General features: G+C 39.6%; 1 protein-coding gene across 6 annotated transcripts in view; it reads right to left on the bottom strand.

The window, feature by feature from the left end:
* The window catches only part of LOC132402669 (centrosomal protein of 170 kDa-like), a 177,974-nt gene that overhangs the window by 20,302 nt on the left and 130,882 nt on the right, over window positions 1–26,790 (bottom strand). For 3 of the 6 annotated variants that reach the window (XM_059985606.1, XM_059985607.1, XM_059985610.1), the window contains 4 exons: window positions 25,286–25,475; window positions 22,654–22,818; window positions 20,725–20,813; window positions 3,815–3,908 (listed from right to left, as the gene is read on the bottom strand). In XM_059985606.1, coding sequence (XP_059841589.1) covers window positions 3,815–3,908; window positions 20,725–20,813; window positions 22,654–22,818; window positions 25,286–25,475 — 538 coding nt within the window. The remainder of the gene's footprint in view (window positions 1–3,814; window positions 3,909–20,724; window positions 20,814–22,653; window positions 22,819–25,285; window positions 25,476–26,790) is intronic. The other 3 variants (XM_059985608.1, XM_059985611.1, XM_059985609.1) reach the window with 1 other exon arrangement.

Below are 26,790 nucleotides of genomic sequence, written 5' to 3'. Positions count from 1 at the left end.
GTCAGGAAGGTTTTGTGCAGTGTTCACCTTTCAGCAGCAAAAGGTCAGTTCCTTTAAGCCGTTTTATTTCCATCGTGAATCCTTTGGACAAGGCATCTCTCGACTGTGATCAGCAGATTTGTCATTTTCTTCAGAGAAATTGTTATTGCAGTAAAGTCTCTCCTTACTGACTGTATAAATCACTTGGACTTTCGAATTTACCACTTTAAGAACTATACCAGAGTTTGGCTGTTTGTTAAATTGCCGTATAGCAGCTAACTTCTGGTTAAGTTAGTTGTTCGTTTACTTTTCACTTTTGTTGAGCAGAGTTTAATAAATGTTTATGTTTGTTTATAAAACCTGACTCAATTCTATATTCATTGTTGCCGGCCACATAACAGCAGTGACCCAATGATTGGTGGTGGGTCTCTGATGGGCCCCTGCTAGTTGGATGAGGAGATTCAATTGCAAATTTGCCAACATACAACTAAATGGTGAAGACAGTGAGGAGGATGCACAAGGGCTTCATTGGGGTGAAAAGCCAGATTTCATGTGAACAACAGAAGATGTGACAAATGGAAAATTACGAGGGAAAATGAGGTCAATCAATCAAGGCAAAGAAATGGATATCAAGGAATATTTCAAGGTGAGACTCCGGAGCTGATTATCTGTTATTTGTGAAGTGGGGTGCCGTGTGCAATCATAATCGATTGAAAATGGACGTGGGAGCACAGAGGAACATCGGGAAATCTCCAGGAAGACCTTCTTCGTTGCTGCTGCTGCTGCTGCTGTGAGGTCTGGGACTCTGCTGGGAAGAACAGGCCCCCAGTCCTCAGGGTCACGTTGCCGATGGCCGTTGGCGGGGCCATCTTAATACGCTCAGCAGAGGATGGTGCTCGGAGAAGTTGTGCCGGAGCGGATGGTCGTCGGCTCGGAGGTTTGACGGACTCGGAGTCCACTGCGGTCAGGTCGCTTTCGGTGTGTGCTGTGTCTGCGAGGCTGAGTCGGGTGGCGCCGTGGAAGTCCATAGCAGGGGTATTCCCTTCTGCCGCTGGCGTGGGATGGCGAGTCTGTCAGAACCCTGGGGACTTGTGGAAACTGTGTGGTGATTTCTTTTGAACTTATAGTCCTTTAACAGCTTTGAACTATTTTTACTGTGCTCATGGTCTGTTTTTTAAAATCAATTATGCTATTGTTTGCACTGTTGTAACTATATGTTGTAACTATGTGGTTTTAAGCAGGTCTTGTAGCTTCAGTTTTTGGTCTTGTTTTGTCTGGTGGATTTGGAGCTCCTTTCCGGGGAACGCACTAAGGCGGTAGCACAATATTAATATGCAGCAGCCTCTCCAGACTCTGGATTGACAAACGTTATGTGGATTTTCTGGTGTAGTCTGTTTTGTCATATGCTTTTGTGATATCATTCTGGAGGAACGTTGTCTCATTTTTTAACTGCATTGCATTTGTGGTTTCTAAATGACAATAAACTGAATCTGAAAAAATTCTTGAGTCCAAAGGTATCTGGTATCTTTCTACATGAAGAACTGAAAATTAGCATCCATGTAAATAGCAAACAGTTAGCCAGCTGGTGGTGTAGTGGCATCCACACCGGACTTCAAGACAAGTAGTTCTGGGTTTGAATCCAGCCGGATCCTTGCACACTTTCTATCTCTGCTAGGTTGAGCATTGAGTCAGCACTTGGCCTCGTAAAAATAAGACAAAACTGGTAAAGAAACAGCAAGGTTGCGAAACAAGGCATAGAAAGGAACAGCAGCAGCAGCAAACAATTAGGAAGGTAAACAAAATGCCATTCTTATTGGAACAACACTGATTACAGGACTAGGGATACTTTTCTCCAATTCAGGATTGTACTCAGGATTGTAATTATAGTACCTCAATGAAAACCTCATCCTGTCTTATTACAATTAGCACTTAAAAAAAAAGCAGACCAATGCAGAATGCAATCTTAAACCATTCCAGCTTTCCTCTTAAAGGGTTGTTTGTGGGTTGATGATAAACTCATTGTTAATCAGTGAGAATACAAGCAATTACTGTAAATGGAACATAAATAACTGCAGGCACTGCAAATATGAAACAAAAATGTAAAACACTGGAAAGATTCACTATCTTGGGCAGCATCAGGGAAAAGGAGAAATAATCAAAATCTTAGGTCTGTAATTTTTTGGTAGACCCTGCTAAGATTTTCCAGCATTTTCTGTTTTTGTAATTGTAATTATAGCACTTTAATGGAGAAATAGCATGGAAATAAAGAAAACATTTCTATTGAAAAAGAAATATATTTTCAAACAGTTATTCAAAACTGGAATACCATTATGAACAAAGTCTAGGACATAAATGATATAAATATATTGACATCTTTATTACAGTGACAGATTAATAGTTTTAATGATACAAAATTGAATTTTTCTTTCTCACAATTTTGAAGGCTGTGTCTATCTTTTAATATCCTTTCACAGATTATAAAGATCTTATTCCCTTACTACATAATATGGTTAAAATAATAAAAGCATATTATTTAAATGATGCAAACAACAAACAGCTGGAAGAGTTCATCAAAATCATAAAAATCAAAACCTTGTGGGTAGAATTTTAACCATCCAGTTAGAAATTTAATTGAATTCTGCAGGAATAACTGTAGTTGCATCATACTTTATTTAATTGAGCACATGGATTTTTTTACCCTCTTCCCTTTCCAACTCTTCTAATCTTTAATGTAAGGAGAATAACTTTCTATTGACAAACATGTCGCAGTTAATAATAAAATAGGTTGTAACTTTCATTAACACAAATATTTATTCATATCAAATCTGCAACTGGAGTCAAAGAAAAGAGCCATATGCTTTTCAAAAGAAACATAGAAAATCTACAGCACAATACAGGCCCTTCAGCCCACAAGCTGTGCTGAACATGTCCTTACCTTAGAACTACCTAGGCTTACCCTTAGCCCTCTATTTTTCTAAGCTCCATGTAGCCATCCAGGAGTCTTTTAAAAGACCCTATCATTTCCATCTCCACCACTGTCGCTGGCAGCCCATTCCACACACTCACCACTCTCTGCTTAAAAAACTTACCACTGACAGCTCCTCTGTACCTACTTCCAAGCACCTTAAAACTATGCCCGCTTGTGCTAGCCATTTCAGCCCTGGGAAAAAACTCTTGACTATCCCCATGATCAATGCCTCTCATTATCTTGAACACTTTACATCTTTATCTGTCAAGTCACCTCTTATCCTCTGTTGCTCCAAGGAGAAAAGGCCGAGTTCACTCAACCTATTCTCATAAGGCATGCTCCCTAATTCAGGCAACATCCTTGTAAATCTCCTCTGCACCCTTTCTATGGTTTCCATGTTCTTCCTGTAGTGAGGTGACCAGAATTGAGCACAGTACTCCAAGTGGGGTCTGACCAGGGTCCTATATAGCTGCGACATTACCTCTCGTCTCTTAAACTTAAACCCACGATTGATAAAGGCCAATGCACCACATGCCTTCTTAACCACAGAGTCAACCTGCGTGGCAGCTTTGAGTGTCATAGTTACATGTATAATAATTTAGCATTATGCCCGTAACAGATGTTTAAAGCTTAATAGTGTCAGCAATCTCTGAAAGGTGGGTACAGATAACGCCACTGTGAAAATAAACCTGTAAACCAGACAGAGCAAACATCTCTACCTCAATTTCTGGTAAAAAATTTATTCACCAACAGTAAAGTAACATGGAATTATACACAAAGGTAGAAACTATCAAACAAACAATGATCAATATTTATAGTTATCCATATTATCAATATATAAATCCATAGGTTTATCGCCTTCCTCACCTTATTTGAGGTTTTCAGGATAGGAACTTCACTGTCAGACCGCATTTTGCTTTCTATTTCTTCCCAGTTTCTGTCTTCATTTTTAAACAAAATCCTAAAAACAGAAAGTGTAAGCTTCCCTTAGAGTCATTGTTAACACAATAAGAATGAAAAGATCAATTTCTCTTTGTGGTTTTGTTACTTAAATCAATTATAAAATATCTTTCCCCTTTACTTCTTGTAATTGGGTATAGTTCCTCACAGGACAGACTTCATCTCCAACCTTCACTTTACATTAAAAATGTCCTGCTGACTTAATTTTCATCCAGATAAAGACCATAGGATAAACATCCTGTAGGCACTTTTAATATAATATTAATGATACATTAAGAGGATAGAATTTTTTTCAGTATTATTAGTTCTTTAAATATACAAGTTAAAATTGTTACTATTCAGCTAAATGGATATAATTTGTATGGAAATGGGATATAAAAATAGTACTATTCAAATGTTCTTCTTTTATTGATAAATATGTTTGTTTATCTGCCTTAAATGGAAATATGAATCAGACAAGAGCAGTTTCAGGTATGCCGTACTGTGCAAAAGTCTCACACACATACAGTACAGGTTTCCTCTGCTATTCAAAGGTAGAGTGTTCCTGTGAAACGGTTCGTAAGCTGGAATGTCGTAAAGTGAAGAAGCAATTACCATTTATTTATATGGGGAAAATTTGTGAGTGTTCACAGACCCAAAAAATAACCTACCAAATCATGCCAAGTAACACATAAAACCTAAAATAACAGTAACATATAGTAAAAGCAGGAATGATCTGATAAATACACAGCCTATATAATGTAGGAATACTTTTCCATAATTATTGCAGCACTGTCCACTGCAGCGAAAATCTCACGCAAGCGCTCTTGACAGCACTTATGGCAAAAGCACACGGTGCAAGCGCTCCCGGCAAAAACAGTCTTTCCAGTAACCTTTAAGCTATGAAGCTACCAAGTAATATATAAAAATACACAGCCTATATAAAGTAGAAATAATGTACACCCAGTGTAGTTTCACTTACTGGAATCGGGAAGACAGTGAGGATAATGATGATGGTGTGTTAGGCTGAGTCGTCGGAGGTTGGGGTGGTGGTAGGTAGAGGAGACTGGGGTATCATCTCATCGTCGTCTGTTCCCATCAAGGCAGGCAGGTCACCTTCTATGTCTGCCTGCCTCGATGTCAAAGGTCAAGTTTCCTCGTCTGCTGTGGCTGATGTGGAAGGCTTGAAATACGGCAGTATGCTTGACTGCTTAGCCTCACGGATTTTTCTTTCATACAGTTCTTTGTAAGCACTCAAACCATCCTGCAAATATGCCCTAAGTCTTCAGACTCTTTCAAAATTAAAGTCATACTTTTCTGCAATCATGGCAGCATTGTCAATCGTAGCAAAAATCTCACGCAATTGCTTCCCATTCAGTTCCTGGATGTCTTCACTTTCGGGCCGTTTGCTACTGCGTTCGGCTTCAATTGTTATCCTTTGCTCTTCATCTCTCAGTTCTTGGTCATGAGATGCCAAAACCTCTTCAACATCATCTTCATCAACTTCCACAAACCCTTAGCCAAACTCACTATGTCCTTACTTTGTTCATCACGATCGAAACGCTTAATTATGTCTAGTTTTACACTAAGTGTAACACCCTTACATGCTCTTTTAGGCTTTTCCGATACCTCAGAACTCATCTTTCTAAAGGATGCACAAAATAAATCGACATAAAGCACAGATGCTCACAGGCACGTGTTTAAGCAATGCCAGCTAGAATGCAGTTCCGGGGGAGGAACTTGGCTGCTTGGCGCGCGCGCCGCCTTTTTTCATAACAGCGAGTTGACATAAAGCGAATGTTCGAAAATCGGGGGAACACCTGTATATATAGTTAGAACACCTAAAACTTTTCCACAGCACTGTAGTATGTTTATATATTTCATTGTACAGCTGCTGCAAAGAAAAAAAGAGCTAGTGAGGCCAGAAACAGTTTAACACATTGGTTAAGTAATTTGGTGTAAGAGATTTTTGAATCATTAGGTCTCTTCCAGGGAAGATGCACCTTATACATAAGGGACTGTTTGCACCTGAACTGGGGGGGGGGGGGGGGCGCGAATATCCCAGTGGAAGGTTTGCTCATGCTGCACGGTGGGGTGTAAACTAGAGTTGCAGGAGGATGGAACCAGAGTGCCAGAACAGTTAGTGCAGAGGCTGTGGAGACAGATATTGTTAAGACTTCAGACAAGGTCAGGAATCAAAAGGTTGAGCATGGAGCGACTAGTACCCTTGAGCTGCATATATTTCAGTGCATGAAGTATTGTAGGAAAGACAGATCTCAGGGAATTGATCAACACATGGAATTATGATATTGTAGCAATTAATGAAACTTGGTTGTAGGAGGGGTAGGACTGGCAGCTCAATATTCAGGGCTTCTTTTGTTTTAAACATGACAAAACAGGAGGGATTAAAGGGAGAGGGGTGGCATTCCTAGCCAGGGAGAATGTCATGGCAGTGTTCAGTCAAAACTCAAGAGAACTCATCTAGGCTTTATTGATGGAATAAGAGAGGTATGACCACATTAATGGGACTATATTACCAACACATAACAATCCGCAGGATTTGGAAGAACAAATCTGTAGAGAAATCACAGACTGTTGCAAGAAACATATGGTTTTTAAAATAGGTGATTTTAACTTTCCACATTGACTGGGGCTCCCATATTGTAAAAGGACTAGATGGGATAGAGCTTGTCAAATGTGTTCAGGGAAGTTTCCTTAAACATTACTTACCAGTCCCAATGAGAGAAAATGTGTTATTTGATCTGTTACCATAGAATGAGACAGGGCAGGTGACAGAAATATGGATTGGGACAGGCTGTTTTCTGGCAAAAGTGCAATTGATAAGGAGGCCTTCAAAAGTGAAATTTTGAGAGTACAAAGCTTGTATGTGTCTGTCAGAAAAAAAGGCAAATATAACAGGTTTAGGGAACCTTGGTTTTCAACCCTGGTTAAGATTTTAAAAAATGCGATGCATTGTAGGTATAGGCACATAGGAACAATGAGGTACTTATGGAGTATTAAGAAAAGAGAACACTTAAATCAAGGAGGGCTAAAAAGCAGCATGAGGTTGCTCTAACAGACAAAGCAAAGGAGAATCCCAAGGAATTATACAGATATGTTAAGAGTATAAGGATTGCAAAGATTAATTAAAAAAAAATCAGTCTTCTGGAAAATCAGAATGGTAACCTATGCCTGGAGCCAACAGAAATGGGGGAGATGTTAAATGGATTTTTTGCATCTGCATTTACTTGGGTGACAAGACCCAGAATCTACAGAAGTGAGCAGTAGTGAGGTCATAGACCATATACAGATTACTGTGGAGGAGCTCCAGCAGAGATATTTAAATCATCCTTGGTGACAGGCTAGGTACCAGGGAATTGCAGGATAACTAATGTTAACCACTGTTAAAGAAAGGCTCTAAAAGTAAACCAGGAAATTATAGGCCAATGAACCTGACATCAGTGGTGGTAAAGTTATTGGAAGGTATTCAAAGGGACTGGATGTATGAGTATTTGGATAGATATGGACTGATTAGGGACAGTCAGCATAGGTTTGTCATGGTAGGTCATGTTTAACCAATCTTAGAGATTTTTTTTTGAGGAAGTTACCATGAAAGTTGAGAAAGGCAAGACAGTGGATGTTGTCTGCATGGACTTTAGCTAGGCCTTTAGCATGGGAGCTTGGACAAGAAGGTTCAATTGCTTGCCATTCAAGATGAGGGAGTAAATTGGATTAGACATTGGTATTCTGGGAGGTACCAGAGAATGGTAGTAGATGGTTGCCTCTTTGAGTGGAGGCCTGTGACTAGTGGAATGCCGCAGGGATTGGGATGTGTCCGTTGTTGTTAGTCTTTGTCATCTATAATCAATGATCTGAATGATAATGTGGTTAACTGGCTCAGCAAGTTTGCAGATGACACCAAGATTGGGGATGTAGTGGACATCGAGGAAGAACAGAGCTTGCAGTGGGATCTGGGCCAGCTGGAAAAAAATCTGAAAATAGCAGATGGAATTAAATGCAGACAAGTGCGAGCTGTTGTACTTTGGGTAGACCAACCAGGGTAGGTTTCACACAGTGAATGGTAGGGCACTGAGGAGTGCAGTAGAACAAAATGATCTGGGAATACAGGTGTACAATTCATTGAAAGTGGTGGCACAGGTAGATAGGGTTTAAAGATAGCTTTTGGTACTTTGGGCTTCATAAATCTAAGTATTGAGTACAGGAGATGGGATGTTTTGTTGAAGTTGTACAAAACATTGGTAAAGCCTAATTCAGAGTAGGTGTCCTCCACTTTCCACATTCACTTTATGACATTTCGTTTTTTTGAAAGACCTACATTAGTACCTGTTTTCGCTAACCGAAAGAGGATTTTCACTTTTACGAAGAAAAACACCCACTTTAAACTTGTGTTTACCCCAAGAAAAACTACCATAAACATGAAGCCTTGGGCGGGCAGGTGTGCGCATACGTGTTTTGGGCCCGAAACGTTGACTGTTTGTTTCCACGGATGCTGCCCGACCTGCTGAGTTCCTCCAGCTTGTTGTACGTGTTACTATACATACATTATTTCTACTTTATCATATCATTCCTGCTTTTACTATATGTTAGCGTTATTTTAGGCTTTATGTGCTATTTGATATGATTTGGTAGGTTATTTTTTGGGTCTGGGAATGCTCAAAAATTTTTCCCCTATAAATTAATGGTAATTGTTTCTTCGCTTTACGCCATTCCGGCTTACGAATGGTTTCATAGGAATGCTCTACCTTTGAATTGTTACGAATGAGGAGCAACTCTGATGGGCAGAAGGGTGCAAAGTCTCCCCCCCCCTTGAGAAACGCAAAATCGCTATTTTTCGTCTCTGATACCAAGGAAATGAGAGAGCTCCTACAAATTTATGAGAGAGAGAGGCACAGCACAGGTTGGAATGTCTCCTATTGACAAAGAGAGAGATTACTGCTATTGTCTCTTGGAGAAGGAATTGTGTATTGAGTACTGTTCTATTCATTGAAGCCCCTCAGGGGGCAACCAGAGTGGTCTGGTTGAGGGATTGCATCATCCTAACTTGATTGACACCTGAGACCCCGTGAGTGGGGATAAAAGTAGGGTCTGGGGAACACCCCTCAGACGTACCAGGAGAGACACTACGAGACCAGTGGGGGCTTGTGTGTGTGTCCACCCTTGCCTGGGTGACGAGTCCTCCATGGAACGGTCTAGCTAAAGACGCGGAGGGGTCATACGTGAATGGCCACAACAACAATGCATCGAAGGATCGAGATCGTAAAAGGAAAGTCGGCAAGTTAATAGCTGTTACTACTTTTTCTCTCTCTCTCTCTCTCTCTCTCTCTCTCTCCAACAATTGCAGCACAGTGATCAACAACTACTGCAGCCTGCATTATATTTCCATCGGACAATTCATTATCCCCTAGACAACGATACAGCTTATTTCTTATTGATTATTATTATACCCGCACTTTTAGGTTTAGTATTGATGACATATATTATCTGTATATTTGCATTGATATTATTTTTGTGTATTTTTACTAATAAATACTGTTAAAAATAGTTTCATCAAACTTCAACGGCTATTCCTATCTTTGCTGGTAAGATACCCAGTCACGGTGTTCGTAACAGGATAGTGGGGGAAACCTGGGTATTTTGTGCAGTTTTGGTCACCTACCTACAGGAAAGATGTAAACAAGGTTGAAAGAGTACAGAGAAAATGTACAAGGATGCTGCCAGGATTGAAGGACCAGAGATATAAGGAAAGCTGGAACAGGTTTGGACTTTATTCCTTAGAATGTAGAAGATGGGAAGGAAACGTAATGGAGGTATACAAAATTATGAGAGGTTAGATAGGGTAAATGCAAGCAAGCTTTTTCCACTGAAGTTGGGTGGGACAACAACTAGGTTAAGGGTCAGAAGTGCAATGTTTAAGGGGATCATGAAGGGAAACTTCAGAAGGTTGTGAGAGTGTGCAACAAGCTGTCAGCACAAGTGCTGCATGTCAACTCAATTTCAATGTTTAAGAGAAGTTTGTATATGGATGATGGGTATGGAGGGCGATGGCCTGGGTGCAAATTGATGGGACTAAGCAGTTTAAATGGTTTGGCATGGACTAGAGGGGCTGAAGGGCCCATTTTCTTTACCATGACTAATTTCATGACGTATGTGAATGATGTTAAATCTGAACTTGCTATGTGTCTCTTTTTAGATTGAGTGGGAAGGGGGCAGGGAGAGGAGATTCATGGTTTGAAAAAGGAGAAGTGAGAGGGGAGGGAGCAGGAAAAATAGAGACATTTTGTAATTATCAATAAATCAATTGTTTGGAATCAAATTACCCTGCCTGGTGTCTCAGGGCTGAATGTGTTAGGACCTGCACCACCTCCCACCCTGGCCCCTCTTCTCTGCTACCTGTCCCTCACCCCTCCCAGGGCGCCCCACCCATATCATTCCCAACATCCACTGCTCTCATCAGATTCATAAACTCGCTCTCCGCTCCACGTTGACAAATACAGTATTGAGCAAAAATCTTCGGCACCCTAGCTATATATATCCACCTAAGACAATTGCATAATACTGCACATCATATCATGGAACGAGCAATGGAGGAAAGATGATTTATTAATAATATGAATATGAAGCAGTTAGTTGTTCTGAGCTTTTCAGCATTGGATATACTGTAATTAATATTGCTATGGAGATCAATATACAAGTAGTGACCTGATATATATATATAAACAGATGAATACGTTGCTTTCTGTACATATTAAACTCATCTTTCAGATGTACACATTGATTTTCAAAGGATGGAAATAGAGAAGTACTTTTGCAATACGATAGTAATCATAGGAATCATTTAACCACCTTGCATAATGCAAAACACTAAATGAATCATTCCTATCTGGTGCTTTACACAAGCTTTTTGATGCTAGAGCATTTCACAGTTCCATCACTAATGGAAAGGTTGACCAGTGAAATACTCTTAAGCTCTATGCTATCCCTGACCTTATAATTAATTTCTCACATTCCACAGTTCTGAATATCATACGCATTTACTTTTGCTCTGTACTGCTAATTATACTGCAAAGACCTTTAGTGCCATCTAGAGGTGCAAACATTCAAAATGTTTACCCTATAGAAACACAAGATTATGCAGTTGCTGGAGATCCAGAACACACACAGAATGCTGATAGAACTCAGCAGGTCAGGCAGCAATTATGGAGAGAAATAAAGAGCCAGCATTTTGTGCTGAGACTCTTCATCAGGATTCAGGAAGGGTCCCAAGGAAGGGTCTTAGCTCAAAACTTCACCTCCAGCACTTTGTGAATGTTAATCCCTTTGCAAAATGTGAATGGACAATGAGAAATATCGCTGTATTGGCCGTACAGAAAGGAATCCTGTAACCTATCTCACGCCTAATTCTTGCTGGGGAAATCCAAAACAAATCACACTGACATGTTAGCAGATCGAAATTTCATTTAGTTTTGCAATTCCACCCCCCCCCCCCCCCCCAAGTGTACTGTGAAGCATTGTGGGCTTATTTTGCTGTGATAATGATAGAGAAATAAAACAGCTGCTTTTTGTGAAACAATTTACCTGACCATGGAGGTGTGACTGATGAGAGGATTGCCATCAGCAGCCACTACAACAGTTGAAAAGTAATTACAACAAAACTGGAGGAAATGTAAATTGCACAATTTGTGTTTAATTCTTCAGTTACAGTCCACATTTAATTTTACTAGATACAGTGCCATGCAAAAGTTTGGGCACCCCGGTGAAAATTTCTGCTACTGTGAATAGCTAACTGAGTAAAAGATGACCTGATTTCCAAAAGGCATGAAGTTAAAGATGACACGTTTCTTTAATATTTTAAGCAAGTTTACTTTATTTCCATCTTTTACAGTTTCAAAATAACAAAAGGAAAAAGACCTGAAACAAAGGTTTGGGCACCCTTGCATGGTCAGTACTTAAGTAATACCCCCTTTGACAAGTATCACAGCTTGTAAATACTTTTTGTAACCAGCTAAGAGTCTTGGATTTTCACCCATTCTTCCTTGCTTCTAGGTCTGTGAGGTTCTTGGGCCGTCTTGCATGCACTGCTCTTTTGAGGTCTATCCACAGATTTTCGATGTGGGGGCCATGGCAATACCTTCAGCTTGCGCCTCTTGAGGTAGTCCACTGTGGATTTTAAGGTGTGTTTAGGATCATTGTCCTGTTGTAGAAACCATCCTCTTTTCACCTTCAGCTTTTTTTTAAACAGACGGTGTGATGTTTGCTTCCAGAATTTGCTGGTATTTAAATGAACTCATTCTTCCCTCTAATGGGAAGAATGTTCCCTGTGCCACTGGCTGCAACACAAGCCCAAAGCATGATCAATCTACCCCCATGCTTAACAGTTGGAGAGGTGTACTTTTCATGAAATTCTGCACCCTTTTTTCTCCAAACATACCTTTGCTCATTGCAGCCAAAAAGTTCTATTTTAACTTCATCAGTTCACAGGACTTGTTTCCAAAATGCATCAGGCTTGTTTAGAAGTTCCTTTGCAAACTTCTGATGTTGAATTTTGTGGTGAAGACGCAGGAAAGGTTTAGTTCTGATGACTCTCCCATGAAGGTTATATTTGTGCAGATGTTGCTGCACAGTAGAACAGTGCACCACCACTCCAGAGTCTGCTAAATCTTCCTGATGGTGTTTTGCAGTCAAGCGGGGCTTTTGATTTGCCTTTCTAGCAATCCTACGAGCAGTTCTCTCAGAAAGTTTTCTTGGTCTTCCAGTCCTCAACTTGACCTCCACCATTCCTGTTAACTGCCATTTCTTAATTACATTACGAATTGAGGAAATGGCTACCTGAAAATACTTTGCTATCTTCTTATAGCCTTCTCCTGCTTTGTGGGCATTATTTATTTTAATTTTCAGAGTGCTAGGCAGCTGTTTAGAGGAGCCCATGGGCTGCTGATCGTTGGGACAAGGTTTGAGAAGTCAGGGTATTTATAAAGCTTTGAAATTTGCATCACCTGGCCTTTCCTAATGGTGACTGTGAACAAGCCATAGCCCTAACAAGCTAATTAAGGTCTGAGACCCTGGTAAAAGTTATCGGAGAGCTCAAATCTCTTGGGGTGCCCAAGCTTTTGCATGGTGCTCCTTTCCTTTTTTTCCCCCCCACTCTACAATTGTACAAAACAAAAATAGTACACTAATCTTGCTTAAAATGTTGAAAAGAATGTTTCATCTTTAACTTTATGACTTTTGGAGATCAGTTCATCTTCTACTCACTTAACTATTCACAGTAACAGAAATTTTGACCAGGGGTGCCCAAACTTTTCCATGCCACTGTATCTCCTAAGACAGTGATTATGGATTATGTGCTTGAAATACTGTTTATTCCTTTGTAATATACACTTAGTGGCCAGTTTATTAGGCGCACCTGCTTGTTAATACAAATAACTAATTAGTCATTCACATAATAGCAACTCAATGCATAAAGGCACGTAGAAATGATTAAGAGGTTTAGTTGTTGCTCAGACCAAACACCAAAAAGAAGAAATGTTATCCAAGTGACTTTGACCATAGAATGACTGTTGGTGCCAGACGGTGTGGTTGGAGTATCTCAGAATCTGGGATTTTCAGTCCCTACAGCTTACAGAGAATGGTATGAAAAACACAAACATTCAGTGAGCCTCACTTCTGCTAATGAGAGAAGCCAGAGGAAAATGGCCAGACAGGTTCAAGCTGACAGGAAGGCGACAGTAATTCAAATAACCACGTGTTATAGCAGTGGTGTACAGAAGATCATGAGCATACACTCAGTGGCCACATTATCAGGTACAGAAGGAACTTAAAAACTTGGCTACTGGGTGTTTAACAAAGTTACTGATATACAGTGGAAAGGGGTTTTAAGTTTGGAGGTAGATCTGAACCACAAAGAAACTGAATGTATGTGTAACGATAGGCAAATTGAAGATGAGGTGGCTACAAAAGATAAAGGGCAGATCGAATCCAAGATCAGAATGCCAAAAGGCTAAAAAGACAGGGGTAAAGCAAAATTAATCCAGAACAAATGCTGAATATTTACACAGTATAGAGTCATAAAACATTACAGCACAGAAACAAGCCTTTTGCCAAACTTGTGCCAAATCATTACTCTGCCTCATTCCATCAAACTGCAGCTGGACCATAGCCCTCCAAGGCCCTCCCATCATGTACCCCTCCAAATTTCTCTTAAATATCAGAATCAAAGTTCAAAGTAAAATTTATTATCAAAGCACATACATGTCACCACATGCAACCTCAAGATTCCTATTTTGCAGGCATACTTAACAAATCTACAGAACATTACTGGTAAACTGTAGACATCAGGAACTGTAAACAAACTGCAAATGCAGATGCAAATAAGTAACAAGCATGAAATAATATAAAAAGATTTCTTAAATGAGTGTAGCTTTCCAGTTTTGTCAAATCAACACTGCATCCAACACTTGTGCTAGCCACTCGTTATACACTCACACCACCTGGATGGTGTGATGAAGATCCCCCTGATGTTCCCCTTAAATATTTCACCTTCACCCTTAACCCATGACCTCTAGGTACAGTCTCACCCAACCTCAGAGGAAAAAGCCTGCTTCCATTCGTAAAATTTTGTAAACCTCTATCAAATCTCCTCTCAACCTTCTACATTCTAGGGTATAAAGTCATAACCTATTCAACTTTCCCTGTAACTCAGGTCTTCAAGAGCCAAAAACATCCTTATAAATTTTTTCTGCATTCTTCCAATCTTATTAACATCTTTCTTTCAGGTAGGTGACCAAAACTGGACACAATATTCCAAATTAGGCCTCACCAATGTCTTACACAACTTTAACATAATATTTCATCTCCTATACTCAATACATTGACTTATGAAGGCCGATGCGCCAAAAGCTTTAATGCTCCTCTTTCTCTGTGATAACACTTTAAAGGAATTTCAGTATGTATCTGTTCTACCATACTCCTCAGTGACCTACCGTTCACTGTGTCAATTGTTGTTTGCATTACACCCTTGTTTGCATTATATTCCATCTGTCAGCTTTCAGCCTTTTCTCCCCCCCAGCTGGCTCAGATCCGACTGTAAGATTTGATTGTCTTCCTTGCAGTCCACTGCACCTCCAATCACGGTGCCATCCATAAATTTGTTTGATTATCCAGATCATTGACATAGATGACAAATAATAACAGGCCCCCAGCGCCGATCCCTGTGACACACCACTCACTAGTCACAAGCCTCCAGTCAGAGAGGCAACTATCTACAACCACTCTCTGGATTAGACATTGGCTTTGCAGAAGAAGCCAATTTACTACCTCATCTTGAATGCTCAAAGACTGAACCTTCTTAACCAACCTTCCATGCAGGACCTTTCCAAGGACCTTGATAAACTGCATGTAGACAATATCCACTGCCTTACCTTCATCAATTTCCTTGGTAACTTCCTTGAAAAACTAATAGATTGGTCAGACATGACTCACTACACACAAAGCCATGCTGACTGTACCTAATCAGTCCCTGTCTGTCCAAATACTTATATATCCGGTCCTTTAGAATACCTTCCAATAACTTTCCCACTACTGATGCCAGGCTCAAGGGCTTAAAATTTCCAGTCCTATTCTTAGAGCCTTTCTTGTAACAATGGAACAACAGTCGCTATCTTCCAACCCTCTGGCACCACCAGCACTTGGGAATTCTTGTGTAGGATGCCCTAAAGGTTAATTTGCAGGTTGAGTCTGTGGTGAAGGTGGCAAATGCAATGTTAGCATTCATTTCAAGAGGACTAGAATATAAAAGCAAGGATTAATGTTGATGCTTTATAAGGCACTGATGAGGCCTCACTTGGACCTTGGAGTATTGTGAGCAGTTTTGGGCCCTGTTATAATAATAATAATAATAATAATAATAATAATAGATTAGATTAGATTAGGTTATGAGGACACTCAGTCCTCGTTTATTGTAATTTAGAAATGCATGCATGCATTAAGAAATGATACATTGCTAACAATAATAGCAACAACAACTTTATTAATCCTGATTGGGAAATTTTTTCACCACAGCAGCAACATTTAAAACTTAGCAGTGTGCAGACTTATTGGCACGGACTAGGAGGGCCGAGATGGCCTGTTTCCGTGCTGTGATTGCTATATGGTTAATAATAAAGTACAGAATAATAATATACACAATAATAATGTACAAATGTGCAATAATGATGTATGAAATAATAAAACAGAGTCTATTATACTATGATGTGTATTCTCCTGTTGCACAGAGATGAACTGTTGTATATGCTTACTGTATTTGGTAGGAAAGATTTTCTGTAACGATCCTTGTGACAGCAGAGCTGAGTAAGTGTTCGAAAGGGTGCTCCGCTGCTTATCGAAGAAAGGATGTGCTGACAATGGAGAAGGTTCCAGGATTGAGGAGAGCTTGGTGGCTCTAGGACTGGACTCACTAAAATTCAGGAGAATGAGGGGTGACCCAAGTGAAACTTATCAATACTCCTTGATGGAATGGATGTAGAGAGGATGTTTCCTATGGTGGAGAATCTAAAGACCAGAGGACACAGCCTCAGAATAGAGCGATGTCCATTTAGAAACAGAGATGAAACATATTTTTTTTAGCTAGAGAGCCGTGAATCTGTGGAGGCCAAGTTATTGAGTATATTTAAGGCAGAGATTGATAGATCTTGATTAGTCAGGGCATGAAGGGATACAGGGAGAAGCAAGAGATAGGGGCTGAGAGAGATATTGATCAGCCATGATGAAATGGCAGAGAAGAAATCATGGGACAAATGGCCTAATTCTGCTCCTGTATCTTATGGTCTTATCTCAGTCAAGACAATTCTCAAAGAGTCAGAAAACTACTGACGAGTATTAAATCTGAAATACGCTTTCCGCAGACAGATCTCTCTGTCCATTTTGCACTTAATTGGAAGACTGTTGGTTCATAATTTGTGCATATAGATGATTTATGAATTTGTGTAAATTCATGGAGAGGATAGTCTTTAAGGAATTTTGCCAATTGGCAAACTCAATCAAAACAACTTGAATTGCAACAGTTTTAAAATCAATTAATAAAAATAAACTGAATGCAGTAAGCTCTATTTCTTCTGAAAATGAATTTTTATTTTAATCTGTCATGAATACAGGATGCTTGGCATTCACAACAGCCAAAAAAATAACATTTGCAATGCGGCATATTTTACCTTCTGGCTCTCTGATGATTGGAAGGTGACTAATATGGCAATTTGTTTGGCGGTATTAATTTTTTTTTGTATTTTTTAATGAGCAATTTCTCTAGCCACAAAATAACTTGTATAGCGAAGCTGCTAATTCTAGCGTACAGTGAACATTGTGGATGGCAATAAGATATAGGGGCATAATTAAGTTATTCAGCCAATCAGGCCCATCCTCTATTCGATCATAGCTGCTTTTTCTCTCAATCCCATTCTCCTGTCTTCTTAGTGTAATCCTTAACCCTCTTATCAATGAAAAACCAATCAAATTCCACCTTAACGACCTGGCCTCCACAGCCCTCTGTGGCAATGGGTTTCTCAGATTCACCATCCTCTGGTGGAGAAACTCCTCTTCCTCATCAGTCAGAGTTGACCATGGATATTGCATCCTAGCTGTCTAGATATGCAAGCCTGGGCAGTACGATATGGACAGCAGTCTGTTACCCATGTAGCAAGCCCCCCCCCATCTCCATACATCTGATGAACCCAAAGGAATGGCAGAGGCCGAAAGTTTGGTACCAGAAGCATCACAAGAGTTGCCAGTCAGTGTTGAACTCAATGTACGATTGCCTTAGGGACTCCAGCTCTGGAGTTTTCCCCTCGGGGTTTACTCCTGAAGCCTTCCCCATGAGTGGGTAGAGCTGCAAGGCAGCAGAGGTTTGAGATTAGAGTATTCCTTCTCTAAGATGATCTTCCAACCATGGCTGACAAGCCCTATCTGCTTGAAGACTATGTATCACTGTAATACAGGTCAGCCAATGTGGGATTTTTGACTGAAGAATCTCATTACATTCTTCATGTTCCCACTATCATTTATGTTCCCATCTTAAATGCAAAATCCAGCAGATTTTGCTGAGATCTGAGTTTCCTTCCATTCTTCCTTTATGTCTGCTGCTCCATTCACGATACTGATTGGATAGGAATTTAATTACTGACCTTGGCAGATTATTAGTGAAACGACCATTTGCCTCAGTGTGTAGACTTATTAATTTCTGAATGGAATTTGAAGACAAGCTTATGCAGTTATTTCATGAGGTTACTACCTCATTAATGTCCTCTTTTATGCTACTGGCTGGTGAGAACTCCTGACATCTCTTGAATTGAACTGCCTAGGGATCCTTCTTGTATTTTCCATTCCCTAAACATCCATGAATCTTACAAGTATAATCAGACCACAATGTATTTCACTCCCTGTAGAACTCCTCTAATGAATTTTCAACATACATAATTATCATGAGAGCACTCAGTGTCACCATTGTAATGAACTACAATCTCTGCCAGCCCTACCGACCATTAAGCACATCCACAGCGCGTTGTCGCAGGATCATCATCAAGGACCCTCACCATCCAGGACATGCGCTCTTCTCACTGCTGCCATCAGGAGGGAGGTAAATGAGCCTCAAGAACCGTTATTACTTCTCAACCATCAGGCTCTTGAACCAGAGAGGATAACTTCACTCAACCCATCACTGAACTAATCCCATAAGCTATGGACTCACTTTCAAGGACTCTTCATCTCGTTATCTAGATAATTATTGCTTATTTATTTATTTATTCTTTTTTTAAATTTAGTTTTCTTTTTGCACAGTATTGTAGTAATTTTTTTGTATTACACTATACTGTTGCCATAGGAAAATAAAACAAATTTCATGACATACGTGACTGATAAGCCTGATTGTGGACTGAGAGTGGAAAGGGGGCAGGGAGAGGGGAATCATGGTTGGGAAAAGTGGAAGGGAGCAGGAAGCACCAGAGAGACATTCTGTAATGATCAATAAGCTAATTTGGAATCAAATGACCTTGTATGGTGTCTCAGGGTTGGGTTGGGTGTGTGTGCACCATGCCACTCTGTCCTTGGCACTCCTTTTCCACCTGTCCCACACCCCTCCACCTTCACCATTCTCAACACCCTTTGCACTTGGTCACATTTACAAACTTGTGCCCGATCCATGTTGACAAATACAGAACTTTGCAAAAGTCCTAGGCACCCAAGCTATATACCGTATTATGTGCCTGAGACTTCTGCACAGGACTGTGCTTGCACAACTTGCTCTCCTTTGCACATTTGTTGTTTGTCCGTCTTGTTAGGTAAAATCTTTCATAGATTCTATTTACTTGTTTATTTGTTGTGAATACCCACAAGAAAATGAATCTCAGTGTTGACATATATGTACTTTGATAATAAATTAACTTTGAGTCATCTGGAAATTACAGGTTTTGGCATAACAATTCATACACTTTACGATGGTATCTTGCTAGGCCCTTAATCACTTCATTGCTCATACCCTATTTTAACTATTCTGTGCCTTTGGAGTTAACAACCTTTGAAGTTGTCATAAGCCACAGAATCCTTGCAATGTTACTGCTCCCACAATGGACTAGGAATGTGACCCAGAAGTTAAGTTGTAGCTTGAGAGACTGAAGTCCTCAGGACCACTTTAACATTCACTTTGCATTGGTTGTACAGCAAGCAGAACAGGGGGAAGATTTTTCTATTGTGGATTCCTTGGGAGACATCTTCCAGATAGCCAATCTCTTCAACTATTTCATTTTTTTCTATGACTTCTGCTTGTTCTTTTTGTCTTATTTGTGATATGGAAACTTAGAGCCTGTGACATGCAGTTTGGAATTCAAGCAAATCATCTAGTGCTCTGCCGTGTCCACAGAATGGCCTCGTGGAGAGCAGAGATGGGGACCCGAAAAGGACCAAGAACGCGAGCTGACCAGAGATGGGACACAGGATCACAAATGTGACTGACTCAATTTCAAAGCATTGAGGAAGATTGAAGTATTAAGGCTAATGTGGAGGCAGTCAGCAATTGCTCCCAGCGGAGGCCACCAGGGCGACAATAGTTAGTAGCTGGGTCAGTGGAACTCGGACCCAATGTGGTGGTTGCTCTTCATGGAAGGACTGAATTCTTGCAGACACTCTCCTTGAATGCTGACCAGTAGATGTTTTCAAAATTCTGAAATTTATGTGATTATTGGACTACATATTGGCCTCCTTCAGTTCTTTGGTGTTTTCTTTCTTGTGGTCGATTGGCAGCTGAGTGATCTATTAGTTCTCTCTGTGTGAGAAGGGGGTTGGGGGTTTTGTTGTTATTATTGCTGTTCTTTTCAGTGAGTGAGGGGATCAGGGATTTGAAGTTATTGCTGCTCTTTTTCCTCTACAGGGGACGGGGTTGGAGATATGATGCTCTTGTTGCTGATTTTTTTTCTGTGAGCAAAAGGGTGGGGGTTTTGGGTTTTGAAAGTTTTGTCTCTTTTTCGTGCTGGTGGAGGGGGGGGAAGTTGATGTCTTTTCTTTCAAGAACATCCATAGTCTTTCTGTATTTCATGGCTGTCTGGAGAAGACAAATAGCGGAGTTGTATTTTGCATGCATACTTTAACAATAAAATGAACCTTTGACTGATTTGTCAACATGTATCACAATTCAGTCTGGCCAGTTCATACCTGAGTCAAGCCACAGAAGTCTGTTAAGGAAATAAAACCATTTTTTCATCAATGGAATCTGTACAGTATAACTGAGTTGTTTCTTCCATTATATATACATAAAGAAATACACAAAGCTCTTTTATTACCTGATCTTCAAAGCGGTTTTCTCCATCGCATGCCGTATTTTTTGTGACAGTTGGGATACGGAGGTCAGCATCAAACTGTCTAAAACAATCTAAAATATAAAACACATTACTAAGGAACAACAGATACTAGATTTGCTTCCTGCATTCCATTTTACTAAGCAATAATGTTTGTTTGAATCATCTCATTAGAGCTCTGCCAGTGATCTAAAAGGTGCAACAGAAAATCAGGAGACTGCCTTAATATTTTGATGGTAGACTCCTGATTTTTTGTTGCACCCTTTAGATCACTGGCAGAGCTCTAGTGAATAAAATTGCTAATATTTACCCACAAAACACCAACTTGTAATTTGCCGAAGAATTCTGAACACAAAAATAAAATTCAATGTCTCCTTTATTTATTAATTTGTAAGAATGTTGGCTTCGATAGAAAAGCCAGCATTTATATACTTCCCTAACTGCTCAGTGACAATAAACCAATGGCTTGTTAAGACGATTTTGAAGAGCATTTAAAGCCAAATACATTGCTGTGGATCTGTAGTAACAGGCAGATTTCAGCCTTTGTAGGACAGTAGTGATTTAGATAAATGACCCTCCAGTAATTTGTGTGGTGATTATTGTTAAGTTCCCAAGTTCCAGTACAATAACTAAATTTAACTTCTATTGGGAGGAAACATTGGCCCTCTTCACATCAGCATGGTCATCTAAGCATTGAGCTGAAAGAAATGAGAGAGATCTTAAGTACGCAAACACAAGGAAATCTGCAGATGCTGGAAGTTCAAGCAAAACACACAAAATGCTGGTGGAACACAGCAGGCCAGGCATCATCTATAGGAAGAAGTACAGTCGACGTTTCGGGCTGAGACCCTTCATCAGGCCCGAAGCATTGACTGTACTTCTTCCTATAGATGCTACCTGGCCTGCTGAGTTCCACCAGCATTTTGTGTGTATTGCCTGAGATCTTAAATAAATATTTTGCATCTGAATTTACTTGGGAGGCAGACACAAGATCTATAAAACTGAGGCAAAAGACTATTGAGATCATGGACTGTATTGGGATTATAGAAGAGGAGGAGGTGCTTACTGTCTTGAAACAAATCCAGGTGGATAAATCTTCAGAGCCTGACCAGGAATCCCCTTGGACCATGTGGGAAGCTAGTGCAGAAATTTCAAGGGGTTTGGCAGAGATATTTAAAACCTCCTTGGCCATGGGTGAAGTGCCAGAGGACCGCAGCAGAGCAAATGTTCTTCCATTGTGGGTGGTATGTGGGAAGAATTCAGTTCAAAGAAATAATTTTGGGGGCTCTGATCTAGATGTGGTCAAAGAGAAGGGATACGAGTCATTAAATTCTGGGACAAGAACTTAGAGCAAAATTGTTGGAGAAGCTGAGTGCAATGAGCCTTAACAAGAACACAGATGCCAGTGAGCAGTTGAGTTAACAAAGCAGTTAAGGGTTCAGTGACCTTTAGATTGGAAAGTGGGTAGAAGTATTGTATATGTGATGTAACAAAGCAAAAGCAGATAGCCTTTGAGAAGTAGAATACAAGTCCAGCAATAATTTCAGTTCCTTTTTAAAAAGGGTCCAGGAAGCACATTTTCTCTTTAAAGCAGGGGTTCCAAACCATTTTTATGCCAGAGACACCTACCATTAACCGAGGGTTTAGTGGACCCCAAGTTGGGAACTCCTGCTTTAAAGCAATGAAAATCAGAAGCCCATCCACTGACCAAAATCAATGGATGGATGAAATTTTCAAAACTGATATTAACAAACTCATCCAGCCAGGACATTAAGAAAAGACAGGTGAATGAAGTTGCTATAAAGTTCAGCCCTGATCTGAATAGCACTAGATATTCAAGGTGGTGTTGCGTCTACTTCCGTAGCTATTAATCAAGGATTACTTTCCCCAATATCATATTGTAAGAATTCTTACTTCATCTCTATTCCAGGTCTTCCTCTTTGTAGCAACCTGCTCTGCAGCTTCTAAAATCCGAGATCTGGTTTCACTCAGTCGTCCATTCCCAGCTGCTGGTCTTATACTGGGCACAGGAGGGATTTTTCTGAAGTTCAAACTTTCATCAAAAACACGATCAACCAACTGATCAAGATTTAAAAAAGAAAATGAAAAAGGTTACTGCATCTCCTAGATAATAATGGTATATGTGTCTGGATTATACCAGGTAATAGAATTTAGGGTACTTAAGCATCCAAAACTGATTCTTACAATTTAAAGGCAATGTAAATTTATACTGGGTTGATATTTTGCAGTAGAAAAGTCTGAAAGATTCCATATCTGCAACCATCTTTTCCCCTACTCCAACACTATGTCAGAAATCAAAGTTTTCTTGTTAAACAACCAAAGTTCAAATTTTGGCTAATATTAAGAAAACATTTGGATCAATTTTCTTGTCCTTCAAACTTTTCAATTATCTTCAACAGCCAAACCTGCACTAATTATTCATTTAAGGTTATTTTGTGGTTATATTAACATTTCACTTTTTACCAAAGTTATAAAAATTATCTTCAAATTATAAAGTAATTTGAAATGTGAATAATCCCATCATTGACTCAAGGAGTAAATGCAGTTATACTAACTTACAGAATGATATTTTACCTTGCCAGCTGACCCAATAACAGTTTAGCACAGGTTTCACTATTTTCAGGGAGTGAAATGCAAAATATACCAAGCATTTACATTTTATAAATGGTCACGTGCAGTATATTGTGATGCTTTATGATAGATAATCCAGGGGGAAAGATGCTTTAAATGGACCTTCTCTCAATTTTTTAACCATCTGTGGAAAATAGTCAAAGGCCTAAGATTTGAGAGTGAGTAATGCAATTTTATTCATACATGTAACTTTTTCCCCAACGTCACCATGTCCTGTTTATAATCATACTACTGAGCAGTAGCTGGTGAATGTAACATCATGAAATGATCACAACATTTACAGAAAAAGCTTTGCAGTTGACTGATTATCCAATGACCGAACTACTAGTTTGCATATTGAGAGTAGGACAGAAAATAAGGCACTGCTATTCTAGGTTTAACCCAGATGAGTTTTATGTCCCTGAGGACAGCAGGAATTCCTGTACTTCAGTGATGACCATCCCAGATGTAGTGAGCTATGTTTCAGCAAGAGTATGAGTAGTGAGTTGGAGGCTCTGTCAAAGTGAACTAGCTCTGGAACTGATTCTGTGTCTCAAACTTAAAGTAGGTTAAAACTCCTCATTGCACTGACAAGTTAACTTCTTTAGGCTGCCACCCAGTGTGAACAGCAGGCAGCACTGCTGACCCTGGACCTGCTCTTTTCAAGGCTGTGGCAGCATTACAAGTGTTCCTGAAAGCTGCTGAGATTACTCAAAGTAGTCTGACAAAGTGGCACCGGGTAAAACTGGGCATCCAGCAGCTCCTGCTCCAGTTCATGTGCAGTGTTAAAAGTTTCATTAAGATTTTGGAAGGAGGGCAGGTCTTCCAGATAGAGTTGGAAGAAGTTCAACTACCCAGGTGCATGGTTTACTAAGATTTGTAGAAGATTTGTTTGATGCAGAGGTTAAGAGGTGAAGATGATCACCTGGTAATAGCACAAAGTTACCGTTGCTTGGTCAGTATTGTCTATGGTCATATTTCTTTCTGATAATCAAGAGTCAACTGTAACACTTTTGGGGAATTCAGTCTCAGCTCTAAAGCTGTGGCATAAACCAAATGATAAATGATTATGAAATTACCAGGACACATGCCCCTGCATTTGTTTCTTGAATTGTATTCAGAGAAACATAGCTGAAGAGCATGGATTCAGATTAATATTTCAGACAAAAAATAGAGCTCAAATTTTGGCCTATGAAACTGTTTTTGTCAGAATGTAAGAGAATACAAAGGCAAATTCTAATAACAGTTTTTGCATTCTTCCACATAAGCAAAAAACCTCTCATTCAGCACCACAAATAAATCGATCAAAGAATAATACTCCAAATATTTGCCATCAGAAAGGAAATTGAGCAGCATGGAGATTAAAATTTGAAGCATTCACAAATTTTACATTTAAATAGATATACTATTTACAATTCCATCGTAAAGCAAGGAATACTCCCATTGCTGAATGGGTATCTATAATTCATTATGGTATTTTGAGAAATTTTCAATCTAAAAATGATTTAGGAAAATTATAGACCCAATTTAAATAATAAATACTACACAAGTGACATCAAGATTTTGCCAAAATGATGGCATTCTATCAGGAGTTAAATACTTATGAATGGCAAGATGAGTAGCTATGCTAGTTAATGATGGAAAAGACAAAACAGATGGATATAATGTTCAAATGTTATTGCAAAATACGATAAACACTTCAATTTTGCTATCAATTTTCCAACTTCCCACTTCAGCAACTATTGCAATTTAGTTTGAAAATTTTATTGTCAAACATCCATTACTCAAGCAAATAATGTTATTGTACATTTTTATATAAATTAACCAAATAGTCAGAAAAGTCAATCAGAATGAAATGTGTTTATAGTATATAGGATGGAATGCTAGAACAAAAAAGAAATAAAAAAGCAAGAACCTTAGGCATTCCTCCATGAAGGTCTCCTACCTCTTCCCTTGTATCAATGGTTGAACCAGGGGTGGTGGCAGCAGTGCTTACTGTGGTACTAGGGGCTGTGCCCGACGAACTCACAGAATCAATCTCACCTGCCACGTCATGGATTTCACGTGCAAGGATGGCTAGATCCTTGGCCAGATCTTGACTGATCCTGATCGTGAAAAAGAAATGCAGAGCAAATCCTGAAGTATTACCCATTATAATTCAACAGCAATGAACAGACGTTTCCTTAAATAATAAATCAGCTCAAACTTTGTGCTTCACAATTGACTGCAGAATGATCTTGGTCACCTCCCTTCCTCTCAAAATAAAAATGTATATTCTAAATTGAACTACGAGAGAAACCTTTCCTCCAGATAAAGTACAAGTACAGCCCCATTTCTTGTTAAAATGCCAGTGAACTCACATGACAGTTTGTTATTCTATTAGAAGTGATCATGTACTGAAGGCACAGCATTTCATAATTTGAAAGAAATTTATCTTCCATTTACAATTAGTTACTTATCCCAACAAGTTAAAAGACAAATTTAGTAATAGTGAAAAGCTTGGATCCATGCCAGTTTGACCTGAGGTGCACAAATTTTAAGTGAAACAACTTCTGTGTAGAGCTCAACACTTAAACAGCCATTTTTCAGATTGGCACACAATAATGGTAGGCAATTTCACTCACTTCCTGCAGAACAATGATACAGCTCATGTGGGCCCAAGCTATACCTGTTTTTTTGGTTGGATATGTAAAATACGGCTTGTTTCAATCCTTTGTGCCCCACTCAGCTTTACCAGTAAACTGATGACTGAATTGGAGCAGCTTGCTGCATTCATAAAGAACCCCAGCAAGTTTCATTACTTTCCTTGTCAGTTTCCAGCTCGCTCTTACCTTCATGTGATTCTGTTGCACATATCTTTATTATGAACCCCTCTTCTGATTATCCTGCATGCAATATATCATCCTTTTCAATTTTTGGACCCTTATATGAGATTCCATCATACATCTTCTAGTTCCACCCTCCCCCCCCCCCCCCCACCATAACCACATCAGCATTTAAGGACCATTTTCCCTGTTCCCCTCCCCCAGTTCTACCAATCATTCCTTCTCATGCAACCACAGGAGATGAAACAACTGCCCTTTTAGCTCTACTCCTCCAATGATTCAAGGCTCATAAAGCCCTGCTAGATAAAGCAATGATTCACTTTGCACTTCTTCCACTCTAGCTTGTTGCAAAAGGTGACCATGATGCAGTCTTTTGTACATTGTGGAGTTACCAATCACTTTAACAGCTAACACCACTCCAATCTGATGGCTTTGTGCAATGTCATGTTGAGGCCCATCAGAAACCCAATGAATAGCATCTTATTTCTTGTCTGGAAGGTTGCACACTCCAACCTTCCAGATCCCATATTTAATTCAACAATTTTACTTTTTCTATATAGGTCAGATCTGCTGCAGATCTGTCATTTTAACTTAA

This window comes from Hypanus sabinus, chromosome 12, assembly GCF_030144855.1.
Source record: "Hypanus sabinus isolate sHypSab1 chromosome 12, sHypSab1.hap1, whole genome shotgun sequence".
Classification (NCBI taxonomy): Eukaryota; Metazoa; Chordata; class Chondrichthyes; order Myliobatiformes; family Dasyatidae; genus Hypanus; species Hypanus sabinus.
Note: the sequence above shows the minus strand (reverse complement) of the source record. Positions and strands in the feature narration are given on the sequence as shown.